Below are 24,052 nucleotides of genomic sequence, written 5' to 3'. Positions count from 1 at the left end.
CACAGATCCTCTGGTCCTGAGAGGACTTCGAGACAGGACGGATTTAGGAGCAGGCAAGGAGAAGGCTGGCTCTCAGTGGGGTCCTGCCAGAGCCCCCCAGCCCAGCACTCCCACCATACTCACCATTGTCAGGCCCTTCCAGGGGCTCGGTGTTGAGCATCATGTTGGCCAGAGACACCTTGGTCTGCGCCGAGGCCTCTGTGGAGAAGGAGCAGGGGGTCAGCCAAGGGGGAGGGCATCTGCAGCAGCGCCCTCAGCTCAGCCACAAACACACTGCTTGGCCCCAGCTCCGGCGCAGGGGATGCACACGAGTTGCAGGAGTCAGGTCTGGGTCTGTTTACCCTACACGTACATTTCAGAGATGTTTATTGGAGGCAGCTGATGGGATGTCATCCACAACTGCCCAGCTGTGCCTGGAGGGCTTCCCTTCCCCCCCGGCCAGCGGCTCTGCTGCACGACCCAGCTCATCCTCAGGGGTCATCCCAAAGAGTGTCCTCAGGGCCCCACGTGACCCCACTCACCCCACAGCACTGACTGGGTGGGGGCTCAGGAGCTGCATGTGGCCTCTCTGTGGCCAGTTTAACTTTGCTCTTCTGGCCTTAGAGACAACAGAATAAAAATGGCATCCTCCGGGCGAGCAAATCCGTGATGGATCCTCTCTTGTTCCCTCGAGGACTGTTCGTACGTTCCACGGCTCTCTTGGACCACACTCCTCCCGTCACACCTCCCTTTCTGCTAGGAACTACACTGAGGGTTGTTCACAGGGGGAGAAAATCCCTGTGATGGGAAGAACAGGGTTCATACCACAACGTGCTCTGCGTGGCTGCACCCCACTGCATCGTGCCCCTTCCTGTGGCTCATCTTCCATGGGGCTGGAGGGTAGCAAGGGGCTGCAGCCACAGGAAGGGCTGGATTTGCTTTTCTTTAGTGGACAGCATGGGTGTGGGTAAGGGGACAATGCTATTCAGCTTGTGGGCTAATGTGGTGTCACCACTGCCTGCTCAATTTGTTCCCATTCAAGATTTCTTCTGTGGGAAATGCAGCTTCCCCAGGCATCAGGAGCTCCAACTCAGCACTTGCAAATGTTACTTCTCCACATTGATGTCTTTTCTCCCCGTTTTTGTGGGCATGTTTATTGCTTGTGAAGGTAAGAGACTGGTCCAAACCCACTGAAGCCAAAGGAAAGGCTCTCTGTGGGCACTGAAACTGGATCTGAAGTGCCAGAAGAAGCCAGACACAGCACGGGCACAACCAGCACAAACTTCATACCACCAAGCCAAGTCACCTCTCTGCCAAACTGTATTAAAAAAAACTGACTGTGTCTTAGGCAGCAACTTTTGGCCATGCCAGAGGGCTCAGGTTGGTGAGGTTCACATGGGATCTGTACACATGGAGCTTAGATCCCCAAGGGATGAAACCCTCCATTTAATCTCTTCATTGTGGTTTTTTTTTTTGGATAGTATGGGAAGCAGACAGGAGCATATGGAAATGGTGATTGGAGAAGCAGCTTTTCTAGCTTATTTTGCAATCAGGCTGGACTGAATTTACCAGTTTGACTCTTATTAATTGCAGCAGAGCTGGCTGGACCCCCACCAGGACCTTTTGCACCATTGTACAAACCCTCCAGCATGTACAAACAAACCCCACTCTGGGACTGCCTTTAATTATCCCACAGTCTGTGTCAATTCAACCCCACTGAAGTTTAACTTGCATTTTTCAAAGAAACACATTTGCCCCATCTCATAACCTGCTGCTGGTCTGGAGGATTGCAGACATGCAGTGACACAACTGAGCATTGCCAGTGCTGGAGTTGTTGCTACCAACCTATTCCCTGTCCCTTACTTATTTTTATCCCCATTTTTTTGTGTCCATTTAATGAAAAAAAAAAATTATGTGTTTTTAAGAGGTACTCACTGGTGCTGAACGTCCCTGTGTAGGTTACTTTGGGCTGGGATTTCTGGTAGCCGGTAACGACGACGATGTATTTTTGCCCACTCCTGAGTCCTCGGACCACGTGCTCGGTGCCAGTCAGGTTTTGCCTCTGCACCAGAGAGTGGTCGTGTGCCAAGGTGACGGTGATGTCGAAGGCCTGGTGTGGCTCGGGGGTGCCCCAGCGCAGCCTGGCACTGCTCTCGGTGACATCCGTGATCTGGAGGTCGTGGGTCTTTGCTGCAAGGCAAAATCAGAACAAACAATGAATGGAGGGAGGAAAGGTCTCACGGAAAAAGTGCCTCAGTGCTGCAGGATCTTCTTCCTAGTGCACTGACAGCCAAGGCATGTGAAACCAAGGCTGGGACTTAGCTATCTCAGATGCTCAACCCAGCACGCTGCAGGGGGGCTTTGTTTTCCACAGCCTAGATGATTTATTTATTTCTAATCATCTGTTCCAATCTAGCAAATCAAAGCTTTTTTTTTTTTTATGAGATTTACACAACCTGAAATTCCCAGCACTTTCCCAACAACTGTAAATGTGTCCAGTCTGATCCTTCTCTAGGGTGCAATGGATTCACAGCTGCTGAAGACCTTCAAGCCAAGCCTGCCTAAGATTGAACCTGGAATCAGAATAATTTGGGTTGGAAGGGACCTTGAAGGCCATCTTGTTCCAACCCCCTGCTGGAGAGGGACACCTTCCACTCTGCCAGGTTGCTCCAAGACTCATGCAACACTTCCAGGGATGATAAGCTTAACATAACCTTAGGCAGATCAAAGAAGCTATTAGGGAAATGTTTTCCTGCTCTGGCAGAGTACTGAATGAGACTTTTATAAATGCTGCTGGAAATGTTTGTTCTCCTCAAGCTTATTGAAAGCATTAACCTTGCAAAAGCTGATTTCTTTTATATATTGCTTTTTATTCATTATTTATGCAGGGTCATGCCTTCAGTGGCTGGATAAGCATCCCTGTGCTTTGACACATGTTCTTGTTACTTGCTCAGCTACTACAGATCTGCCTGTACCCCCTTGCAAAAATACATGGGAAGTCTCTTTTACATGAACTGTGCTCACATGAAAGAGCTTTAGGGCTCCCAAATAGGTCTCCATGCTGATTCAGTGATGAAACAATTATTCGCATTAGCTGACAGAGTTCAAACAATGCCATTGTATGAATCACCACGAATAGCGAAGCTTGGCCAAGGGGGTAATGCTGTGAGGAAATCATAGAAAGCAAAAGGGCCACACTAGAAGGAGAAGTTCCCTGTTGCTGGATGGACTGTCCCAGGTTTAGATGTTCTTCTTATGTTTTGCCTGTGGTCAGCCTGTCCCCCAATCATTTTTGCACAAAATTCCCAACGCAAGTTGACAAGCCAACCCCCCAGCGCGGATCTCCAGGTTTGCACCTAAAAACTTGTTTCTGCAAGCGTGAAATCTGGCCTCTTACTGACATTTCCTGTAGGTGTGATCCCCCCAGGGAGGAAGAACAGCCACAGCCCCCGTGGCACAGGCGAGGGGGAGGCAGTGCTGGCGTGAGGGGAGCTGCTCACGTACCGCCCTGTCTCCTCCTGCCGCCGGCCGTGGCGTTGGCACGGGCGGCGGCCTTGGGGTGGACAGCGGTGCTGGGAGCGCTGGCAGCCGTGGCGTTGGCCGGCAGCATGGCACTGGCCGTGCCCTGCTGGCTGGCTCTGCTCTGGGCCGTGGTGCTGGCAGTGGTGGTCCTGGCACGGGCGCTCGCCGCTGGCTTGATGGTCGCGGTGAGTGTGGTGCTGGCGCCGAGGGTCCGGCTCAGGGTCGCGTTGGGCGCCGCGTACCTGCCGAAGGAAAAGCAGCTGAGACGGCTCTTCTTTTTGGATTTTGGAAGCAGAGAGGACAGGACATAAAAAAACACTGGCAAGAACCCACCCGAGGCCAATAGTCTTTGCCAGCTTTGGGTTTGCCCACAGCCAAGCATTGAAAAGTGCTGCAGAGCGCTGCTCGTCACTCAGGGCACAAGTCTCTCTATGCACCAACTTTACACACCTAAGAGTGTTCCAAGCGTTTCAAGGTCAGCTTGGACAGGGCTCAGAGCAATCTGGTCTAGTGGAAGGTGTCCCTGCCCATGGCAGGGGGTTGGAACTCGATGAGCTTTCAGGTTCCTTCCAACCCAAACTGTTCTGTGATTCAGTAGACGGGTCTGTAACGTGCCTAATTTCAGGGGGCTCAACCTTCTAAAGCCAGCACAGCTCTGTGCCAGCAGGGAGTCTTGGTGACACAAGCCTTCACTTCTCTTCAGAAAACACTAGGATGCATTCTGTGATGGATTCTCTATATCAGATAATCCAGGGCAGCCCAGCATCTGAAAATAGTGTGCTGAGTAGAAAACTCCAAATTAATTGTAATTTCTGGAATTCCTGACCTACACATTCAAAGGAGCATATATGTCCTTCATATTTTTATACATATATAAATATGAAATTGAACCAAAATTGAAAATTATATGTGTACTTGTCTACCCCTCTCTGTCAGATATCTCTGTTGCTCTTTTGATGCAGCACTAAGGGAGCTATTAAAATTAATTAAAATATTATTAAAATTATATTAATTAAAAGATAATCCTGATTGTTGGTATTGAAGTTGCTTTTTCTTTCTTTTTCCAAACAGGGACTGTGAAGTGAAGGCTTCTCTCTGAGATAAAGAGGGAGACAAAAAGCAACACTTATTGTCTGGCAGACAAACCAGTACTTACACTGCTTTCTGCCCAGTGTGCACGGGGTGCTGGCTCCTGGCTTGCTGGTCATTCTGGAACCACTCACACTGTTTCCTTATCTCTGGAGACAGGTAGAAAGCAAAGTCACCTGGAGACAGAGAGAGAGACATTAAACACTGGTGTTGAGGATGGTGGTTACCCACCAGCAATACATTACATATATTTCTTATTCATTTAAAAAAACCCCAACTTCTCTCTTCTTGCTTGCTATGGAATGTCTCTTGATGTTTGGTGTGGCTGCTGCAGCACCGTGGGCTGGGAGATTTGTTATTCCAGTTTACAAACATGAGAGCCACAGCTACAAGATACCAGAGGGCTGCGTGTGTCTTAGTCTGTCAGGTGTAAACAGATTTCTTGTAACAAGGCACTTCCAACCACACAGACGATGTTTTTTCAAGAGTTAGAAGTTTCCAGGGCTGCTGCAAGCAGTTAACAGAAAAAGCAAACTGAGAGAACCTAAAAGTTTATTTCCAGATGTTTGCTTTCCATTTAGTGCGAGACATTCCTGAATCAGTGATTTATCAGCCCACTAGTCTGATTTTCAGGAATTTTTGCTAAAAGCTAGTTTTCCTAGAGAAAAACTAGCTTTCCTAGAGAAGGTCCATTTCTTGTCCTTGCTGGTCGGGTGTGTTTAGGACCCCTGGCTGCTGGAGATCCAGCCTGGGGTCTCTAGTTGAGCTGAGATGCAAATTTTCAAGGCATAGTCTGCACATCCCAAGCTCAGCAGCATTGTTTATCCCTGAGCAAAGAATCCTGTCCATCTGGTCCTTAAGTCTGCATGCATCAACTCCAGATCTCAGCCTGAGCCATAAAAGTGCCTGCTAGACATGGTGTTTATGCTGAAATTGGGAAGATTTGCTGGGTGTTCAAGGAGCTCCAAGGAAGTGCTGGCAGACTGTAAAGGGCCAAGAGCCTCAGCAGGACCAGACCCTATGGGACATATTGCAGATGTGAGTGGCAAGCCATGCAGGATGAAGTCAGATCCCACAGGTGAGCCCATGGAGACCAAGTCAAAGCAGACAGAAGTACAAACTCTACTTGGTGAGCCAACGTGGGATGGGATGGGATGGGATGGGGAGTCCAAAGTGAACAAAACCCAGACCTACTGAACTAGGCAAACACATGAGCAGCCACAAATGCACCAAACAGTACAGAAGATATAAAAAGAGAGTAATTTCAGTGGGCCCCACTGCCCAAAGAGATGGCCATGCTAGAGCCACCCCCCGCCGCCACCAGGCAGGTAGACCAGACCTGTGAGATTAACCCCTCTGAGTTGCCCCTTCCATGACACTTTGGCTGCAGGATGTTAGACTTACTTCTGATAAAAGATGGCAGCAACCTGCCAAACCGCAGTAAGGGCTCTTCATGAAGCTCTCCTGGTTTATCGACCAGCTTGAAGAACACGTCACTTGGCTCGCTGGCTAGGCTGTAGATGTTCTTGGCATTCACCTTCCTGCCGATGCCCAGGACAACAAAGAAGTACCCGTTGCATTTTGCATTGGTGACAACCCTCTGCAGGTACTCAAGTTCTTGTTTGTTCACTTTGCCTGTCATCATCAGAACTATGACTCTCAGATCCCGGCGGTTTGGTGCACTCTCGAAAACATGAGCAATCGTGTGTTCAATTGCGCTGCCCAGAGCCCTTGTGCCGTGCAGCTGGGTCATTTGGTTGTGAAGGTAGTTAATGATCTTCTCTTTGGACCCATAATCTGTTAGGGAGAACTCAGTTTTTACCGGTGGGAAGCTTGAGTTGGTTTCGTGTTCGTAAGGAGCTTGCTGGAGAACTGCCACTCTTGCGTGGTGCTGGGACACTTTTGGCTCCGAGCTGATTTCCAGGTTACTCACAAGGTGGGAAATGTACTTCTTCATCTCGCTGAACTGCAGAGGCGTGGTGGACTCTGAGCTATCCATGATGAAGGCTATGTCAGTGTCAACATCTGTTGGGGCTGCCCTTCTGTCTCTGAATCCAAGCCTCTGGCTAACAGCACCACAGATTGGATTGGGGTCACACACATCTAAGGGAGAAATATAGTAGGTTTCACCTGAAGGAACTAAAAATGACTCTCTTTTATCTTTGTAAAAATCTCTTGCATCATATGAAATGCTATCAAGCCATGGACATTCACTAGTCCGTTACTTGATACCAAATTCATTTCACACCACAACACATTTAGTTATGCACTTAGAATTTTTATGTGCTCCTGCATCCAAAAGGATCTCTGCAGCACTCTGTCATAAATGGCAGAAGGCCATCTTTGAGAGCATTTTGCTACCAGTATTTGGGCTGGTAAAGTGGGAACCAGACTAAAAAGGAGTTTCCCTTTACAAAGTTGAGAACCCCCGGTGTGCCTCATTCACAATGCCAATGTTTTTTGCTCCACCCAAGAACATGAATCCCTTGTCTTCATCAACAAAAGGGCTGACTCCCAGCTGGGCTTCCCTTCTGCACCACTTACAACTGACTGCTGTGTGACTACAAGGATTTAGCACTGTCTAGAGGAGAAATTGGATGCCTTACCCAGACAAATGTGACAAGTCAAGAGCCTTTGGATAGTTTCATTCAGCTGACCGCCGCTGGCTGGAAGAACAATGGCATGGCCAACTGCTGTGTTGTTGATCTGGTTAGATGGAAACAGAGAAACACAGTGTTAGATATGCTGCCTTCTCTTGTTTTCAGCTCAGAGTAAGGGAAGGCAATGCACAACTCCGAGAGATTCTCTGCTCAGCACAGTGGCCTTGGTGAATCCCATCTGGAGGAGCCTCATGGCCCTGACGTGTGTTAGTGGGACTAGTTTAGAGTCACAAAATCCAAGAAAAGGATCAGGTGCTTGAACCAGTGCTCAGTGTGCTCGTCTGGGGCTTTTTTGTGGCTTTAAATCTCTGCATGTCCACTCTCCCTCTGCCAGCAATGCTAATGTACTTCCACTTTTCCCACCCTTTGCCTTTTCTGCCAGACCTTTCTCACGATGGAGACTCCTTCCTTTTGTTTCATACCACACCTGGCACCCTGGAGCCATGGTCTGGAATACAAATGACTCATGATAACCTCAGTAGCGTTTCACAGCAGGCGCTGTGGTGACTATGGAATTAGGAATTCTCTCCCAATAGACACACTGGATGAGTTTGGCCAGCAATGCTTTCTCTGAAGCATTTCTCCCCTCACTGCCTGTAGGATCCAATGCCATCAGTCTCCCCCGCAAACCAGACTGAGGTCATGAGCAGAAAAGGAAAGGAAGGGTGAACGACCCCAAACCTCCAGAGCTCTGCTGAGAACCGCGTCCTGCCTGCTGGTGAGGAACACAGGGATGACCCCGGCATCGTAGAGTTTCAGCACGGCGTCGTTGAGCTGCGGGGAGGCTCTCGTGTCCCCGTTGCTGAAGAAGACAGCCACCTTCCTCATGAGGAAGCCACTCCGGGCACGCTTGAAGGTATTCCTGGCCACGAAGGACATGGCAGTCTCCAGGCTGCGTGGCTTTGTGGTCAGGGTTGCCTGGAAGTTTTGGATCTGCTGGAGGAGGCTGGATTTCTTCCTGGCATCAGCAAAGCGGATCTCTGTGGTGACCTCGCTGTTGTAGGTGACCAAAGCCACCCGGGCACCCCGAGGACAGTTGCTCTCGGCGATGGTTAAGTTGTTGACGACTCTGAGCACAGTTTGCTTCATCCTGTTAAAAACTTCCCTGCCTACGCCCGAGGAGGTGTCGATAGCAAAGGCAAGCTCGGTTGGGAACACAGGGCACTCCTTGGGACCTGCCAGGAATGTGCATTGGGAACAAATCAAGCCTCAAACAGCTGTCAGGGTGCGAGGACCACGTCCTCAGCGGGGGTAAATCATTCATACCACGCGTGTGGGAAGGGCAACAATTCTGGCACACAGTCACCCCGGGGTTTAAAGGGCTGAATGTGACTTACCATAGCAGCAAGCTGTGGAAGAGATGGAGAGAAAAAGCAGCGTGGTCAGTGCCAGTCATGTAACATGATGGGCAAAGAAGGGTAGAGGAAGGGATGTAGCAGAGCACTGATGTACTCACGGCATTTGTCTTTGATGTTCCTCACGAGCGCACAGCGCTTCACAAAATAAAAGAGAGGGAGAAAGGGGGAAAAAGGAGATATGTCACACAGCCAACCAAAGGGTATTTCAAAACAAGAGAGAAATTATGCCACACTTACATCTCTGGATTCTCCTTTATCGCCCTTAAGTCCCTGTTTAAAAAAAAAATAAATAAATAAATGGAGAGCAATGGGTATTTTCAGGGTGCCACATGAACACTGTCAGAATAATTATTTAACCACAGGTTATGCAGAAGCCAAGGGAAAACCTGTCTGTTTTCATCTGTGTTTCCAGCACAGGGGGAAGTGCTTTCCCATGTGGGGAGTAAACATAGCTGAGACCAAACCCAAAAGGGGGGTTTGAACTAGATGACTTTTAAGGTCCTTTACAACCCAGACCATTTTATGACTTTTTGTTTCTGTAATTGATGCTGCTCTAAGTTCAAGTCACCTTGGCCTTTTTAGGGTGCTCTGTGCTAGCCAGGTTTGCTCATGGACCATGTCCTGTGTGGGGTGATAAATGATAAGGAGCTGAGAATGTCTTAGAAGGAATTTTAAGGGGCATATTGCCATGGGGAAATCCTAGTGCCTGGTAAGAGTGTGTGTCTTGAATTTTTCCTTCGGTTTGAGGATGGGTAAATATTTATCAGTGATAAACAGCTAGTTAGAAATTTAGAGTCACATCCAGGACAAATAAAGAGGGATTTGCCCAACTTGAAATCAGCAGGAGGAGGTGATGGGGCTATTTTTCAATCCCTGGCACCAATAGGGACCACCACATTTCTCAGGCAGGATTGTCTCCAAGGGTGAAGCCAGAGGCTCCATCAGCAGTGCCATGAACACTTACCGATGGTCCAGGATATCCAATCTCTCCTTTCTGACCAGGTGCCCCAGGTTCTCCTGCATCTCCCTAGAGACAAAGAGAAGTTCTACCTGTGAATGTCTGCAGGAGGACTGCCAGGAGCACTTGGGGGAAAAGATGTGTACATCTTTTCAGGGTGTTCATGCAGAGGGGAAAAGCTGTGTCACGATCCAACAACTTACTCTGCGGCCTCTGTTTCCTTTCGGGCCGGGGCCTCCAGCAACACCGCGGTCACCAGGTCCACCCTGGTTGGGGAAAAACACAAATTATAGCTCTAAATCTGCAGGATCACGGCTACATTCCTTGGAAAAGGAATGCGTAGCTCATGGGCTGCACCCTACCTTGGGCCCCGGGTAGCCTACGAAGCCACGTTCTCCCTGAAACAACAGAAAAGTTTATTTGAATATGTTTTACAAAATGTCCTTCTGCATCTGCACTGGAGACCTTGGCAACTTCCTTGTCTTTGTTAAGGAGTTGGGCATGCTGAGCATTCACCTACCTTTCTGCCTTTAGGACCTGGGCCACCAATTCCATCTCGTCCATCATCACCCTAAAATTGGAAAGCCAAAGTTGTTAATATGAAGTCATATACAAATAGCTGAAACCCCACAGGTCCAACAGCATCAATAGAAAGAACCCACTGAAGCACAGGCCTTTGAGAAACTCTTAAAGGTTCCTCAAAGTTCTTTAAGTGTCCTCAAAGGTGTGAGGGTGTGGCCACACTTACCATCTCTCCTCGTGGGCCTGGTTGTCCATTTGGCCCTTTGAGTCCCGGGTTTCCAGGCTCACCCTGCGAACAGGAGCATCTGTTAAAGCATGTGCTGGAACTCCAGGCAGCTCTGAGCCTTTCCCACCCCATCAGCACTGGTTTCTTTACACAGACCAGTCTGCAGTGGTCCTTGTGGCAGAGGGGCACGGCCGGGCCTACACAGCCAGCAATTCTGCCAAATTCTTGCTCTTTAGTGGGACCTTTAGTGATTTCAGGAAAGATAAAATCATATGGAGGGTCTAGAGAGATCCAGCACAACAGCCTTCCCATGTGGGCATCATCTGAAAATCTGCCCAGTTACTTGATTACTTTTGCCTCTCTGTTCAATGAAACAGGAGCCTAATGAGGCAACCAGAGCACTGACCTTGCTTCACTCCACCCTGGACAAGCCCAAGAGGTTAATCTCATATATTTTTTTAAGCTCATGCAAAATCCAGAAGCTTTTCAATGCTGTTTTGGTCGCTGATGCCAATTGCTCATGAAGACATACCTTCTGTCCCAGGGGACCGATCCTGCCGCGCTCTCCTGGGGTTCCTGGAGGTCCACCACCAGCCTGGAATGGAAATGGGGAGAGGCATGTTGTCAAGAAAACTTGAGTGCCAGAAACCAGGGAATGAGGTGACCACAGAAATCACGTATTGACCAGTAGGGCTGGTGCCTCTCAAAACACCTTAGGAAATTCAGAAGTCTAATTCATGGTTGGGAAGAGCTGGATGTCCAGCTCAGTTCAATAAAAATGTCAGCAGCAACCTCATATTGCCCTTAGAGAACCCCCCTGGGAAAGCAGGAGGGGAAAAAATCATGGGGAAATGCAGGATTGTCTGGCTTTATGTCCATGTAGTAGGAGAGAGAAATAAATACATGGGGGCCCCCAGGAAGCATGAGAGATGGTTATGTTCTGGCTTCAGAGAGTGAAAGGTCACAGAAGATGCCCTGCCAGTCACTCAGAGATGTTTTTGAACTAAAATGGCAAACCATAACAGGCCAAATGCTGAAGCCCTGACCCCTCTGTGGTTGCTTTTAACTTTTTTCTTCCATAATTCTTGATCAAGAAATCTTTAGTGTAAGTTGAGAGGAGAATCATGCTGGAAGAGTGCGTTATAAGAGAGTGGAACAGAGTTGGAGCCCTAAGGAATGGAAAGACCCATTGGCTGAATCTTGTTAGTTCAACAAGGATATAGTTGGGTCAATGTCTGAGAAGCAGCAGCAGGCTTACCCTGGGTCCAGGAATACCCTGCTCTCCTCTTATGCCTGGCGTGCCAAGCTGGCCAGGTGGACCCTGCATGGAGAGAAAAGAGACACTGTCAACACACACAGGCAGAAACACACCCAGACCCCAAAGAAAGCAAATGCTGCAGCGCCTGAGAGGCAGTTTATAAACTCATCACACTTTGGGTGGTGTGAATGCACCAGGCTTGATGTCCCAGGGCTGCACACCCAAAAGTACCCAAACCCTGACAGTCCCTGCTGATGAGACTCTTTGGGTAAGTGGTTGTGATGAAACAACATGAGGCAGGACATTTGCTCTGCTGCAGACCCACTGACCTGAGGCCCTCGCATGCCTTGTTCTCCAGCCGGTCCCGCCTGACCGGGAGCGCCCGCGGTGCCCTGGAAGGACAGAACAGGACAGTGCAGGTTGGCATGGGGGGACATGGTCAACATCATGCAAAGGGCATCATGGCATTTACAACTGCACAAAGAGCAGGGAAGAACAGATTGTTTTGGGGGGGGTGGTGTCTGTTTCTTTTCTTGGTTTGGCTCTTTTTTCAGAATATAGTTATAGCAGAGAATAAGCACAGCATGGGCGGGGTAATTTGCCCCCCTACAATGAATGGGCATCAACCTCCTTTATGCTTTGACCCTGTTACACTGCTCCAGCAGCACATGGAGACAAAACATCTGATCAGGGAATGCTGCAGAGGACAGGCAGCCCCAGAACGGCTGGTTCTGCACCCAGTCCAGGTAGAAGCATACATGGAGATGAGCCTGAGGAGGAGGAGCAGGGAAATCTGGGGGAGAGAGCAGGCAGAGAGGGCCCATCTCTTGGCACATGTCTTTGGCGCTGTGGCTGCCTGGCCCATGGTGTGGCAGGAGCCCAAGGTGCTGTCCCCATCACTTACCTTAACCCCTATCTGTCCCCTTCGTCCTGTCATACCCTGGAATGGAGAAACAATGAGGTTTGTTACTGGAGTATGTAACCACACGGTTCTCTATTGCTTTTATCTACGCTGCTCTGAGTCCAAAATTAAATTTGAATTGTTTAAACTACTGGGGAGAGAGGGAAAGAGAAATCCACAAGGGCAGCTGTCTCCAATCAAACTTTGGCATGTTTTCTCCCTCCTCACATCCCCCAGCACTCCACCACATAGGTGTGTTGCTCCCTCATGTATGCAGGAGTGTGTCAGCATCCCTGGGATGGGAGCAGGGAAGGCATCTCCAGATGTTCCAGTCACACCAGCTCCAGTTTGGTTGTTGCCTTTTCAAAATCAGCAGCCAAATGCAGATGCACATCACAGGATCATGGAATGGTTTGGATCAGAGGGGACCTTCAAGACCCTAATTCCACTCCTCCTGCCATGTTGCTCCAAGCCCCGTCCAGCCTGGCCTTACACAGAAATCAGTTGTAGCTCCACTGATCTGAGCACTGAGTTATTTGCATGGGAATAAATTCAGGGTTAGACCTTTAAAATCTCTACAACAAGCAAGGAAGCCCCCAGGCTTTTTCTTTTTGAGCTTGGGTGTTGTTTTTTTTTTCTTTGTTGGTTTTTGAGGTTGCATCCCTGATGGTTGTGGAACAAAGTACATGGAAGGGCAGGAGGGAAAATGTGTTTGTCAAAAGCTTGGTCCCTGCTGACTGGGGGTCTGGCAGCTCACCTTCCTCCCGACTCCACCGTCTTGGCCCTTGAGCCCTGGCGGTCCTGGTTCTCCCTAAGGGAAAAACAAAACTCAGGTGAGAGCCCTGAGATGAGCAGGCACTGGGAAAATATGTTCAGCTCAAAAATTGGATCCTTTCATGTTCTCACACATTACTTAATAGTCCTGCATTGGTGAGAATCCTTCTATCAAGTCACAGAGATTTTCGATCAGGTTTCTGAGCCAGCACAATTTGACATCCCCATTCTTTGGGAAGTGCCTTCTGACATTTTAAGGTGCATTTTTATTCTGAGCTGATTTGAAAACAGGTGGGTTTTGAAATTTTCCAAGGAGAGTGTGTTTTGGGTTTTTTTTCCCAATGTTTCAGATGAATCAGGAGGTTCAGATTTGGTATCATCTAAACAGTTCTCCATTTCTGTATATGACCTACAAGAACATACGAAATTAATTTCCATATGCAAAGTTGTTTTCAGTGAAAATATCAAAAAAGACATTGTAAAATAACAATTTTTTTTTAAAAGGCACCTTTTACACAAAACATCTTCTAAACTGACATCTTCACAGAGAAAGTTGCAAACCAGAAACATTTTCCAGTGGAAAAAACCCCATTCCATCTGAAAAGGCATGATGAGTTTAAGAAACCTGCACGTTTTTGGCAGCACCCTTTTTTCATACTTTCTCTGTCCCATCCTATTGTAAAAACCAAAAAACAACACAAGACAGCAAAGAAATTTTACCATTGGTCCAATTTCACCCTTTTGGCCTCTGGAGCCCCGCTGAGTGTTATCAGCTCCCGAATCTCCCTGAAAGCAACAGAGCAATGAGAAACATCTGTGTAAGTGGGACATGAAAATCAGAGCATAAACCGCTCTGCTAGAGCTGAGGACCAACTTCTCTTTTTTTTTTTCTTTTTTTGACTGAAATAGATGAAGTATTATTGCTGGTTTCAGTCAGACACAGCTTTTCAAGGGAGAAATAATAATACCGAAGAAGGGGAGGAAGGGGGATTTTAATATGGTGAAACAGTGATTGACAGGTTGGTATCAAGAGGCATGTGGTGCCCACATGTCACCTCCCAGTTCCTGCTCTGTCACTGGACCTGCCACTGTCAAGCACCATTTAATAAGCCTGATCTGATGAGCCCCAGGAGCGGTGGGAAGAGGGTGGAAAATCAAGCAGATGCCTCAGCAGTATTTACCGGATCTCCTCGGACCCCGCGGTCACCTCGCTCTCCTCGTTCACCTTTAACTCCCTTATCGCCCTGCAGGAAGACACAGAGGGTTGGGAGAGCAGCCCTTGCCTGTCAAAAGCATCCCTGAGGGCAGTGTGATGGCTTTCCCCTCTCCCCTGGCTCAAACCCACCTTGACACCATCCCTTAGCCCCCCTGTGATTAAAGCCTTACCCTCCTGCCGGAGTATCCCTTCTCTCCAGAGGAACCGGGCAAACCCTTGTCTCCCTAAAAAAAGAAAAATATTTTAGCATATTTGCCACTTCCAAAGTGCTCCTTAAACACTTCACTGAAGCGTCTTGTAACAAGGAGTAAAGCAATTAAAATGACTGACCTCTTCTCCATCGATACCATCCAGGCCCATCTCTCCCAGTTCACCCTGTGGAAGGGAGGCAAAGGGCAAATGCTCACTGAGGGAAAAGGGAACGGGGAGGGGGATCCTGATGTGTCCATGCATTCATGCTCACCGCCATGGAGTGAGGAAATAGCTCCCTACCTTCTCTCCTGGGAATCCCCGAGAACCCTAAAGAGATCAGAAAAGGGAGTTACTCCATTTTTGTCCAGTTCATTGCCGTGGGAAGTGGTGGAGAAGGAGGGCTGGGCTTGGTGGCAGACCCAGAGCCAGGACCGGGGCGAGACTTTGCCTACTTCCTCTTATGCCAATATTTTTCTTCAGCTGCCTCCTCAAGGCTTGTGCCAAGACAAAATATGTGGATCGTGGGGTTAATCCAGCTCATCCAGTAAATTAGCTCACCCCTTAGCCACAACTCTTTCTCCACTGACTTTTTTTTCTCCCTGCATCCATTTTTATATTAATTTAGAGCCAGTCCTGGTTCCTTTGACAAGGCTGGACAGATTTTTAAAGATACTCAGTATCTCAGCTGCAACTAATGGGCTTGGTTCATGCATTCCTTTTCTCCCTGACAGAGGATCTTGTCCATTTGCTTGTCAGAGCAAATGGTAGGAAAACATCCCCTTAATTTCACTGAATATTTCCCATAAATATTATATGTTTCCCCACCTTTTCTGGCTGCTGTTCTGAACAATTAGCTCAAGGTTCCTCCTTAAAGCTGCAGCCATGGCTCACTTGTCTCCATCCACACACTGTCCCAGCTCTGAGCCACTTTTTGGTGTTAAGAGCAGATCCATCTCTTCCCCAATCTTTCCCCCAGAGCCAGACTGCAGAAAATAGATCAGCCTTGTCTTAGATTGAGCCTGGGTGTCTCTGGGCTTCCTTTTTGCTCTTCACAGCAACACTAAAGCCACGACTCGTGCTGAAAGCCTTGGTGCTTGGCCAGGTGGGCACCACCACTGGAGTGGACATGGCAGCTGTTGTGTGACCTTCTAAAGCAGCAGGAGTTGCTCTTGGTGGACTCCCACCCACTGGACTCTGGGTCTGCTCCGTGCAGGCTGGTGCCACACATACCTTCGTTCCTCTGTGCCCGGGACATCCCTGGAAACCTTGTGTCCCGTTCACACCCGGTGGTCCACGCTCACCCTGTTGCATGGAGGGGAAAAAGCAGTGGTCAGGGTTTGCCTGCTAACCAAGTTTCTGTGGCTAACTGCCACGGGAGGTGGCTTGGAGGCACAGGAGCAAATGGAACATCAGGTTTTGCCTGATCACCCCCCCATCTCCTGCCCGCAACATTCCTCACGTGGAGACCAACTGCAAGTCTTTATCACTGGGAGAGAAACATCCCTCCCAAACTCTCAGCTGTGAAAGAGCTTTATAAAACTTCTCTTTCAAAAATAAAATGACGAGATGAAACCCCCAGAGCTCTGCATAGGCGTCTAATCCCACCCTGACCTCCAGGCCCCAGGAAAACATTGCATTGCAGGCAGTGTCTCACTGCAGCACTTGGCCCTGGCCTGTGCTGTTGACCTCGGCTTCACCTCCCGGGAGTGATGTGTCGGGGATGTTTATTACAGGGGTGACGTGGGATTCATGAGGAGTTTGGATGAAGCAGTGCTAGTAAGAAGTCATGGGACTCATGTTCTCTGCCATGTGGTTCCATCCTTGGACTAACTCAAATCTTTCAGCTGCAGGAAAACTTTGGCACAGGCTGCGGCTTTGATGAAGCTGGGGATTTTATTTGCCTTGGAGAAACAGCACAGACCTGGGTCACATCAAGTAATGTGAGTTCTTCCCCCCATCATGCTTCTCCAGCTCTCAAGAAGCTCCTGACTGACTTTATCCCAGGAGCAGCTGGGACCTGAGTTGCTACTCAGGCTACTGGGAGCGGGGACTTCAAAGTTCTGCTTTCTGTCTCTTCTAATCCACACCCACATCCCCAGAAGAAAATATTAGTGGAAAAGCCTCTAAATGCTTTGCTATAGTGAGGTCCCTGCTTGAGCAGGGGCAACCACTCACCGGTCCTCCTTCATCACCAGGATAGCCCCCGTATCCAAGATCACCTGTGACACCCTAGAAGACAACAGAGAGGATTATGCATTTCTTTCATAGTTCTGTGATTCATATTGCAGATTTCCCTAGATTTGCACAAAGCAGCTACTTGGTCATCTGTGTAAACAAGTTAATGAGAGAAACCATCTCTTTTTGATGTCCCGAAATTGTTCCACAAGATGCTTCACCTCCTCCTTCCAGCCACTCCTCCCTGCCCTCTTGGATGTTTTACAACACAGAGGCTGTGAGGAAAGGGAAGAAGAGCAGCTCTCAACCCCTGTGCGTGGCCCAGGGTCAGTTTTAAAATGAGGGGAGTAAGTGGAGATGATCCCCCCATTAACATCACCCACTACAACCTGCCCGTCACTCACCCATCACCACTGGGGTCCCTTGCACAGGGACCCTTTATCCCCAATAAAATGACCTACCTTTGGTCCTATGCGGCCTGGCAAACCTCTGTCCCCTCTCTGTCCTGAACACTTGCACGGGACCTTGCAGCACGTCCTCTCTGCAATGTTGTCCTGCAGCAAACAAACACAGGACACAACAGGAAGGTGTAAGAAACTTGGCAGAGCCCCATAACTCCTGCAAGGCTGTGGAACTGCTCCTGTGACAAACATAACATTGACCCAGCAGCATTTTGGGGTCCCTCTGCCTTGAAACACCCCCAACAGCAAGAGAAGGAGATGTGTGTTGGCAGACTGGTTAGGTCACACGGTTAGGAAGAAGAAGCCAACACTATATTTTGGACATCAGAAGGAGGGTTTAAATGGGAACTGTGTGGGGCAGAATTCATAGAGTGCATTTAGTAGGAGATCAGTCCCCAGAGCAGCACCTGTCACTGAAGAGAGAAATCTCAGCTCCAAAGAAACCAATCCAGGTTGTGGAATAGGCCACAAGAAAGTTGTGGCAGTGAGTAACTCACTAGCAACATGCAGGCTGAGAACCATTTGTGAGTATATAGTAAAGAGAAAAAAAAAGTTAAAAAGAAAGATATGGGCTCAGAGAAATTGCAGCTGGTTTTTGCATCATCCAGCAGAAAGAAAAAAAAAATCACTTTCATTGCCAAGTACATTGCTGGCTGCAAATATTTCCTGCCAGTTTTGAACATTTACATTTTGGAAGGGTTTTCCTAGGCTGAATTACTTGGGGATGGGCTGAAGACCAGCTTTTATCCCAAAACCCAAGGTTCACTCCCAAGAGGCTGCACTTTGATGTGCGGAGAAGGGCTTAGCAAGATTACCACAGGGATCAGTGGTTAAACCCAATCTTATTAAATCTGCTGCAAAAGGACCTCAGCCATGCTGGTAGCAGATGAGAAATTGGGGGGAACTGGACATTCCAAGGTTGAGAGCAAATAACCTAACAGACTCAAGAGGGTCTATGTATATGGGAGGGCAGTAAATCTTGAAGAAGAAAGAATCATGGAATGGGTTGGATTGACAGGTACCTTAAAGGATAACTCCTTGTCTGTCAAAAGCACGTCTGAAACACAGTGACTTACTATTTGTTTGTTTTTTCGGATTGCATAAATATTAAATAGAAACTAACTAAACAGAATCAGCTTGGGGAAAGAAACCTAGAAAGCAGTGCTGCTGCAAGAAGCTCTAACACTGGCCAGGTATGACAGGGCACTACCATAAGGTTAAAAACCCCAACAGCATAAATATAGGCAGAGGGCAGACTTTTGGCATGGCAGCTTTTGATGGTGTCTTATCCCATCCCACTCGTCTGGAGCAGTAGGAGACCAGGCAGCACCATGATCTGCTCTTCCCTTTGTTTGCTGTGGCATCTGTAAGAAGAGCTGACGTGAGGCAGGGAGGGGGGAGGAGCAGAGCCAAGAGGGTGTAATTCAGCCCCGGTTCAGCCCTGCAGGAGATCCAGCCACGGGCTTCCCTCCAGCATTACGAGGCAGCGCTGCCTGTGCCAAGTTACTTACGAGCTGCTCTGCCAGCTCGAAATCCAGGTCCAGCAGATTAACTCTGAGAGGTCTGTTGTAGGTGAACCCCCGGCCGAACTCCAGCTGCATCACTCTGTCAAAATTGCTCACTCGGTCCAGCCCGACGAAGATGAGAGCGCTGACACCTGAGAGGGGGGAAGCAGAGGGGGCTTTGGGATGGGGCGGGGTGCTCTGCAGAGCCTGCACACCCTCCCCCGTGATGACACATCCTCATCCACCTCTCTGATTGCAAAAGGAGCTTATTCAACTGAGAACGGGCACATTCAGTGCGAGTTACCCACGTGCTCAGGTGGCAGCAGGCAGCTAAATATCACAGGAAGGCAGTGAAGAACAGCCAGTGCCCGTAGAACTCATGAAATCCTCATTCCTTACTGCCCAAAGCCAGTGGATTCATGAGAAATGGGGGTAAAATGGGCCACATGTAAACATGGACTATAATCACAGCCTTGAAGAGTAAAAGGTTTACCTTCTGCATGCAAAGTAGATGAAGCAGCTTCCAGCTGATTTATTGGGTCATCTGCACCATCAGTAAAATGGATTATGACCTGGGAGAGAAATAAGTTTATATCAGAAAGTTTCAGAAACACAATCAGTGCAACCTGAAGAGCCTTTTTCACAGGGGATGCTTCATCTGAGAGGAGATGGGGGAACTGCTACGCCTTTTCCAGGCCATGTTTTTTCCAGGGATTTCTGTGCCAGGTTCCTGCACGTTGTCTCATGCAGGTGTTCATTGCTAGAGCACGATCAGGGAAATATCTGGAGAGCAATAGTTTGCAGCCAAGCAGTGGTCATGGGCACTGGCTGCAGCGATGCTCAATCAACTGTCAGGACAGGACCCTGACAATGAAGTGAGAGCGCAGGAAACAGGCAGGGTTTAGGTGACCAAATTTATGGTGAATAAATTTACTTATTTAATGAATAATTTAAAAAAAATCATTATGAGTTTACAGTTGCCTTTTTTTTTTTTAAACACACCAGAAGCCAGCTTCCCTGGTGTCCTAGTTAGAACAACTGGGACCAGTTCATCACTGGATGGGTGTAACCCAAAACTGTGTATTCTAGAGCCTTCCATGCCATTTCCCAGAAACTGTTACCAATGAACCATTTACACCTTCTGCACATACAGCCTGACTCCTCAGGCTATAAACTGGGTGTTAAGAGGCCTGCGAGATAGGATGTTCCTTTCGTCCTCACACCCATTAAGGAACCCCCCACCCTGAGGGAGGTACTGAGCATCCCTGCCTGAACTGGAGGATATATAATCTTGGAGTTTTGGGACTTTTTTAACCACTCTTGGGTGGACTGCAGGAAGACTGCAGACCACCACTCTCAACCAGACTGCAGATCACAACTCTCAACCAGACTGAGACCACCACCCTCAACTGGACTGCAATCACCACTTTTGACCAGACTCCAACAGCTCTCCCACCAGCAGGTTTTTCCCCTCTCCCTTTACTTTGGACTCAGGGGGGCCCAAGGAACACCACTTTGTTTATGCCCTGGGGTGCTGCGTTATACATTTGGGTTTTGTGGGTTAAAACCAATTGTTTGTCTGTATAATCGTACTTATTGTATTATTTTATTAAATTGTTATTCTGACTTATAATCTCTCTTTTGAGTTGAGTTCATTTCCCCTGCTGGTTAACTTTTAAACCAGCACACCTGGCCAACACCCCCCCAGTGGCTGAAACAGGAGGGTAAGCCCAAAAGAGTTAACTAAGAAACTTGGGCCTACTAACAAGTTACTTACATTCAAAACTATCTGTTCTGTTCTGCTAACTGGACCAAAGCTTAACAGAGTGCTAAAGGTGCATGTAATGGGCCTAGAGGCAATAAATTAGGATACAGTAAGCTAAAGTAGACATTTGAATAGGAAAAATAGGCCGGGAGCCAGGGCTTTCTCCAAGTTTGAGCGAGCGGGTCAAGAACAATGGAAAGGAAGAAAGGTCAGACTGAGGAAGATGAGAATAAGCCCCCTCCCCATGGGATGAAGATCGGATGTACCCCTAAAATTGAGGGCCAAGAGAAGCGCCGCCCCAAGCTCCACCTGAGCTCCACCTATACTCCGCCTGTTATCAATATGTATGAATAGGTGTTATAATCACTTGAATATGTATTTAATCACATTTGGAAATTGTATAAAAACTGCTGATTTTGCGTGAAGCCTTCGAGCAAGTTTTTCCAGCAATAGCTGGCTTGCTCCCAGCGCTGCTAATAAATACCTTCGCTGCTCAAAAGATCAAAGTTTCTCCGAGCAGTTCTTTATACCTGATTTTTCGGATTCATGGCCTTGGATGTGACTGACCTTGGCGCTGCCGGAGGGCGAGGATCTGAACTTGCTGAGGTAGGACCTCAGCGTGTCCCCTGTGAGGACGTAGGGCCCGCGGCTGCGCATGTCCCGGAACCGCTCGAAGAGCTCGGGCTGGTACTCGGAGAAGTCCAGTCCCTCCACGGGCCCCCCCTGCGCCTGGGCCATGATGGCCACCCTGATGTTGGGTGCCTGGTTGCCAGTGCAGCTGATCCTCTGCATCTGCGTTATCCTGTTCAGCACGGACTCGACCCGGGACTCCAGAGCTCTCTGGGAATTGAATATGTTTTGGCCGGGCCCAACATCCGTGACATCAAAGCCAAGTATCACATCCAAGTCACAATCTGAAAGGGAAATGCAGAGAGAGAGAGAGAAGAGCATCATTGAGCAATGTGATGATTGTTTTTCAAGTAATGGCTTTTTTAGTCACTCTTTTAGTCATTAGTGAAGACATTCTGCATCAAGAACTGCCACCACTTGATACACAAGTGCCTTCTATTTCCTTTCATCATAGCAATGATAACCTGAAAAAATTTGCATTTTATTAATTTTAACTTTTTTCTTTTTTTCTTTTCTTCTTTTTATTGGGAGGAGCTGCCTAAACCAAGTCCAAGAGAAATTTTCATTTTCACCAGGCAGCCAAGACTGCTCCTTTTTTTCCACTGCATGAAAACCTGTCAGTACTTGCACAGTATACCTACACCCTTTGCTCGTGCTTGAAGTGACAAGGATGCAGAGGGAGGTGACAACCAGGTAACTGATCCCAAATCCCTGAAAGGTGTAGCTAGGATTTACATGGGATAACTGGGAATTAGAGAAGAAACAGGATTTGAAGATGCTCAGCCCAAGCCAACAAGGTGATGCACAGTCTGCCTTTCTGCTGGAATATTTAGTGGGGGCGTGGAATCACCCTGCAGCCATCAAGCTGCCCATTGGTCTGGAGCATGGGGAAATCAGGCTGCTGGGTGCCTTTCCTCAGGATTTAACATCTTCTTCTCCTACATAGGCTTTCAAACAGGGAGGTGTTTGAATTCTCTTTGATGTCAGTCCCACTGGTGCTGCATTTGGGAAGTGCTCCTGGTTACCACCAGCAGTGGTTTGCTTTGTCCTGAACTCAGTTTTCATTCTCAGCCGGAGCTGCTGCTCAGCTCAGGGCTGCTGTGACTCTCCAGCTTCTCCAGTGGTTCAGGAGACGCCTCTGCTCAGTGCCAGAGGGCTGAGCCACGGTCGGTCGTGCTGGGAGTAGGACTGGCTGTAATGCAGTAAGTAAAACCAGCTGCTGGGAGTCGGATCTGACATCAATACCAGCTCACTTACTCACCGCAATTCCCCCGCGTGGCTTCTGAAGCAGCCGAATCACGGGATTCCCTCTCAGGGCAATTCTACCTTAATCTACAACCACTCACGCGCTGCCTTTTCCTCATATACTTGTTGTGAGACTCAGTGGGCACCCTGGACGGTCTGGCAAGAAAAATTGTTTTCCCCCTCCGGTGCCTAAAGGGGTTATGAGAGAGCTGGGGAAGGACTTTGGGCAAGGGCGTGGAGTGACAGGGCAAGGGGGAATGGTTTCCCACTGCCAGAGGGCAGGGTTAGATGGGATATTGGGAAGAAATTTTTCCTGATGAGGCACTGGCACAGTTTGCCCCATTTCTGGAAGTGTTCAAGGCCAGGTTGGATGATGCTTGGAGCAATCTGGTCTAGCAGAAGGTGTCCTATGGCAGGGAGGTTGGAACTATATGATCTTTGGGGTCCCTTCCGACCCAAACCATTTTAGAATTCTCTGATTCTATGATTTCCAGCACACTCTTGTATGCCTGAATGGCCGAGAAGTCCAATTAGCTTGCAATAGACACCAAGGGCAAAACAAGGACCATCACTTTTCATTTTGGCACTAAATAAGTTTGTCTGTTAAGATGATACTGTTATCATGTCCCTACACATCTGGGAGAAAGGTGGTGAGACTTAGTCCAAAGGCAGCTAAATAAAGGAGCCCCTCCAAGGCAGTGATAGGATCCCAGTGATTTAGTGCCCGACTGTCACATCTGAAATGAATTTCACCACGATGGCACCTCTGTGGTGATGTTACACCATGCTACACACATGAACAGGCAGCTCTCCTACCAAAGGTTTGCAGTCCCCCATCACACTCATGAAGGAGGAATGAGCCCTTGCTGCACCTCAGGTTGTAGGTGAAGCACAAGAGTAGAATGGATAAGTCCATCAAAACACTTTGGATATTTAAAGCCACCCTTGGGAACAACCTCAGCACATTACAAAAGAACTGTGCTTACCTCGTGTCGCCTCTGTTACTCCTGGGCACAGCGTCTCCTCCATAGCGGCTTCCAGCGTGACCAGGACCTGCTCATTGAGCTCAGACAGCTCCTGGGCTGTGGATGCTCTGAAGCTCATGGCGCTCTCGCTGGCCAACATGCTGACTTCCTTCAGGTCGATGTTTCTCACGCCCACTGCGAACACCTTCACGCCTTTCTGCGTGATTTCCTGGGAGGCCCTCGGCCCATCATCCGTAGACGTCCCACCCGTGACGATGAAGGCGATCTGGGGCACCCTCTGGTCGATTCGGCTGCCGGCCTCCTTCACAAAGTGTCTCTCCTGGATGTGCCTGATGGCTGCACCAGTGTTTGCCACTCGCCCGCCTTTGTAGACGACTTTGTTGATCGCATCTAAAATCTGAGGTTTGGTGGAGTAGTCCTTGAGGAAAAACTCGTCGGTGACATCTGAGTTGTACTGGGCCAGTCCTACCTGGATAGAGTCCCCATCCCTATAAATGGCATCCACCACAGAGTAGACAAACTGAAGAACTTCTTGGAAGTTATCTCTCCCCAGATTGATGGAGCCATCCAGCAAAAACACAATGTCAGCCTGCTTCTTACCTCCTGAAAAAATCACAAAGCAAACACAGT

At 48.6% G+C, this 24,052-nt stretch overlaps 1 protein-coding gene across 7 annotated transcripts in view; it reads right to left on the bottom strand.

The window, feature by feature from the left end:
- The window catches only part of COL6A3 (collagen type VI alpha 3 chain), a 61,923-nt gene that overhangs the window by 7,484 nt on the left and 30,387 nt on the right, over positions 1-24,052 (bottom strand). For all 7 annotated transcript variants that reach the window (XM_027705447.1, XM_027705441.1, XM_027705442.1 and 4 more), the window contains 32 exons: positions 23,423-24,025; positions 21,129-21,475; positions 19,290-19,368; positions 18,803-18,948; positions 17,292-17,384; positions 16,831-16,884; positions 15,886-15,957; positions 14,956-14,982; positions 14,794-14,838; positions 14,634-14,687; positions 14,429-14,491; positions 13,968-14,033; positions 13,231-13,284; positions 12,477-12,512; positions 11,902-11,964; positions 11,573-11,635; positions 10,847-10,909; positions 10,315-10,377; positions 10,087-10,137; positions 9,929-9,964; positions 9,770-9,832; positions 9,573-9,635; positions 8,846-8,878; positions 8,707-8,743; positions 8,588-8,599; positions 7,932-8,425; positions 7,197-7,296; positions 5,995-6,693; positions 4,658-4,766; positions 3,484-3,743; positions 1,915-2,169; positions 124-198 (listed from right to left, as the gene is read on the bottom strand). In XM_027705447.1, coding sequence (XP_027561248.1) covers positions 124-198; positions 1,915-2,169; positions 3,484-3,743; positions 4,658-4,766; positions 5,995-6,693; positions 7,197-7,296; positions 7,932-8,425; positions 8,588-8,599; positions 8,707-8,743; positions 8,846-8,878; positions 9,573-9,635; positions 9,770-9,832; positions 9,929-9,964; positions 10,087-10,137; positions 10,315-10,377; positions 10,847-10,909; positions 11,573-11,635; positions 11,902-11,964; positions 12,477-12,512; positions 13,231-13,284; positions 13,968-14,033; positions 14,429-14,491; positions 14,634-14,687; positions 14,794-14,838; positions 14,956-14,982; positions 15,886-15,957; positions 16,831-16,884; positions 17,292-17,384; positions 18,803-18,948; positions 19,290-19,368; positions 21,129-21,475; positions 23,423-24,025 — 4,278 coding nt within the window. The remainder of the gene's footprint in view (positions 1-123; positions 199-1,914; positions 2,170-3,483; positions 3,744-4,657; positions 4,767-5,994; positions 6,694-7,196; positions 7,297-7,931; positions 8,426-8,587; positions 8,600-8,706; positions 8,744-8,845; positions 8,879-9,572; positions 9,636-9,769; positions 9,833-9,928; positions 9,965-10,086; positions 10,138-10,314; positions 10,378-10,846; positions 10,910-11,572; positions 11,636-11,901; positions 11,965-12,476; positions 12,513-13,230; positions 13,285-13,967; positions 14,034-14,428; positions 14,492-14,633; positions 14,688-14,793; positions 14,839-14,955; positions 14,983-15,885; positions 15,958-16,830; positions 16,885-17,291; positions 17,385-18,802; positions 18,949-19,289; positions 19,369-21,128; positions 21,476-23,422; positions 24,026-24,052) is intronic.

This window comes from Neopelma chrysocephalum, unplaced genomic scaffold (assembly GCF_003984885.1).
Source record: "Neopelma chrysocephalum unplaced genomic scaffold, ASM398488v2 Primary Assembly neopelma1_335, whole genome shotgun sequence".
Taxonomy (NCBI): domain Eukaryota; kingdom Metazoa; phylum Chordata; class Aves; order Passeriformes; family Pipridae; genus Neopelma; species Neopelma chrysocephalum.
Note: the sequence above shows the minus strand (reverse complement) of the source record. Positions and strands in the feature narration are given on the sequence as shown.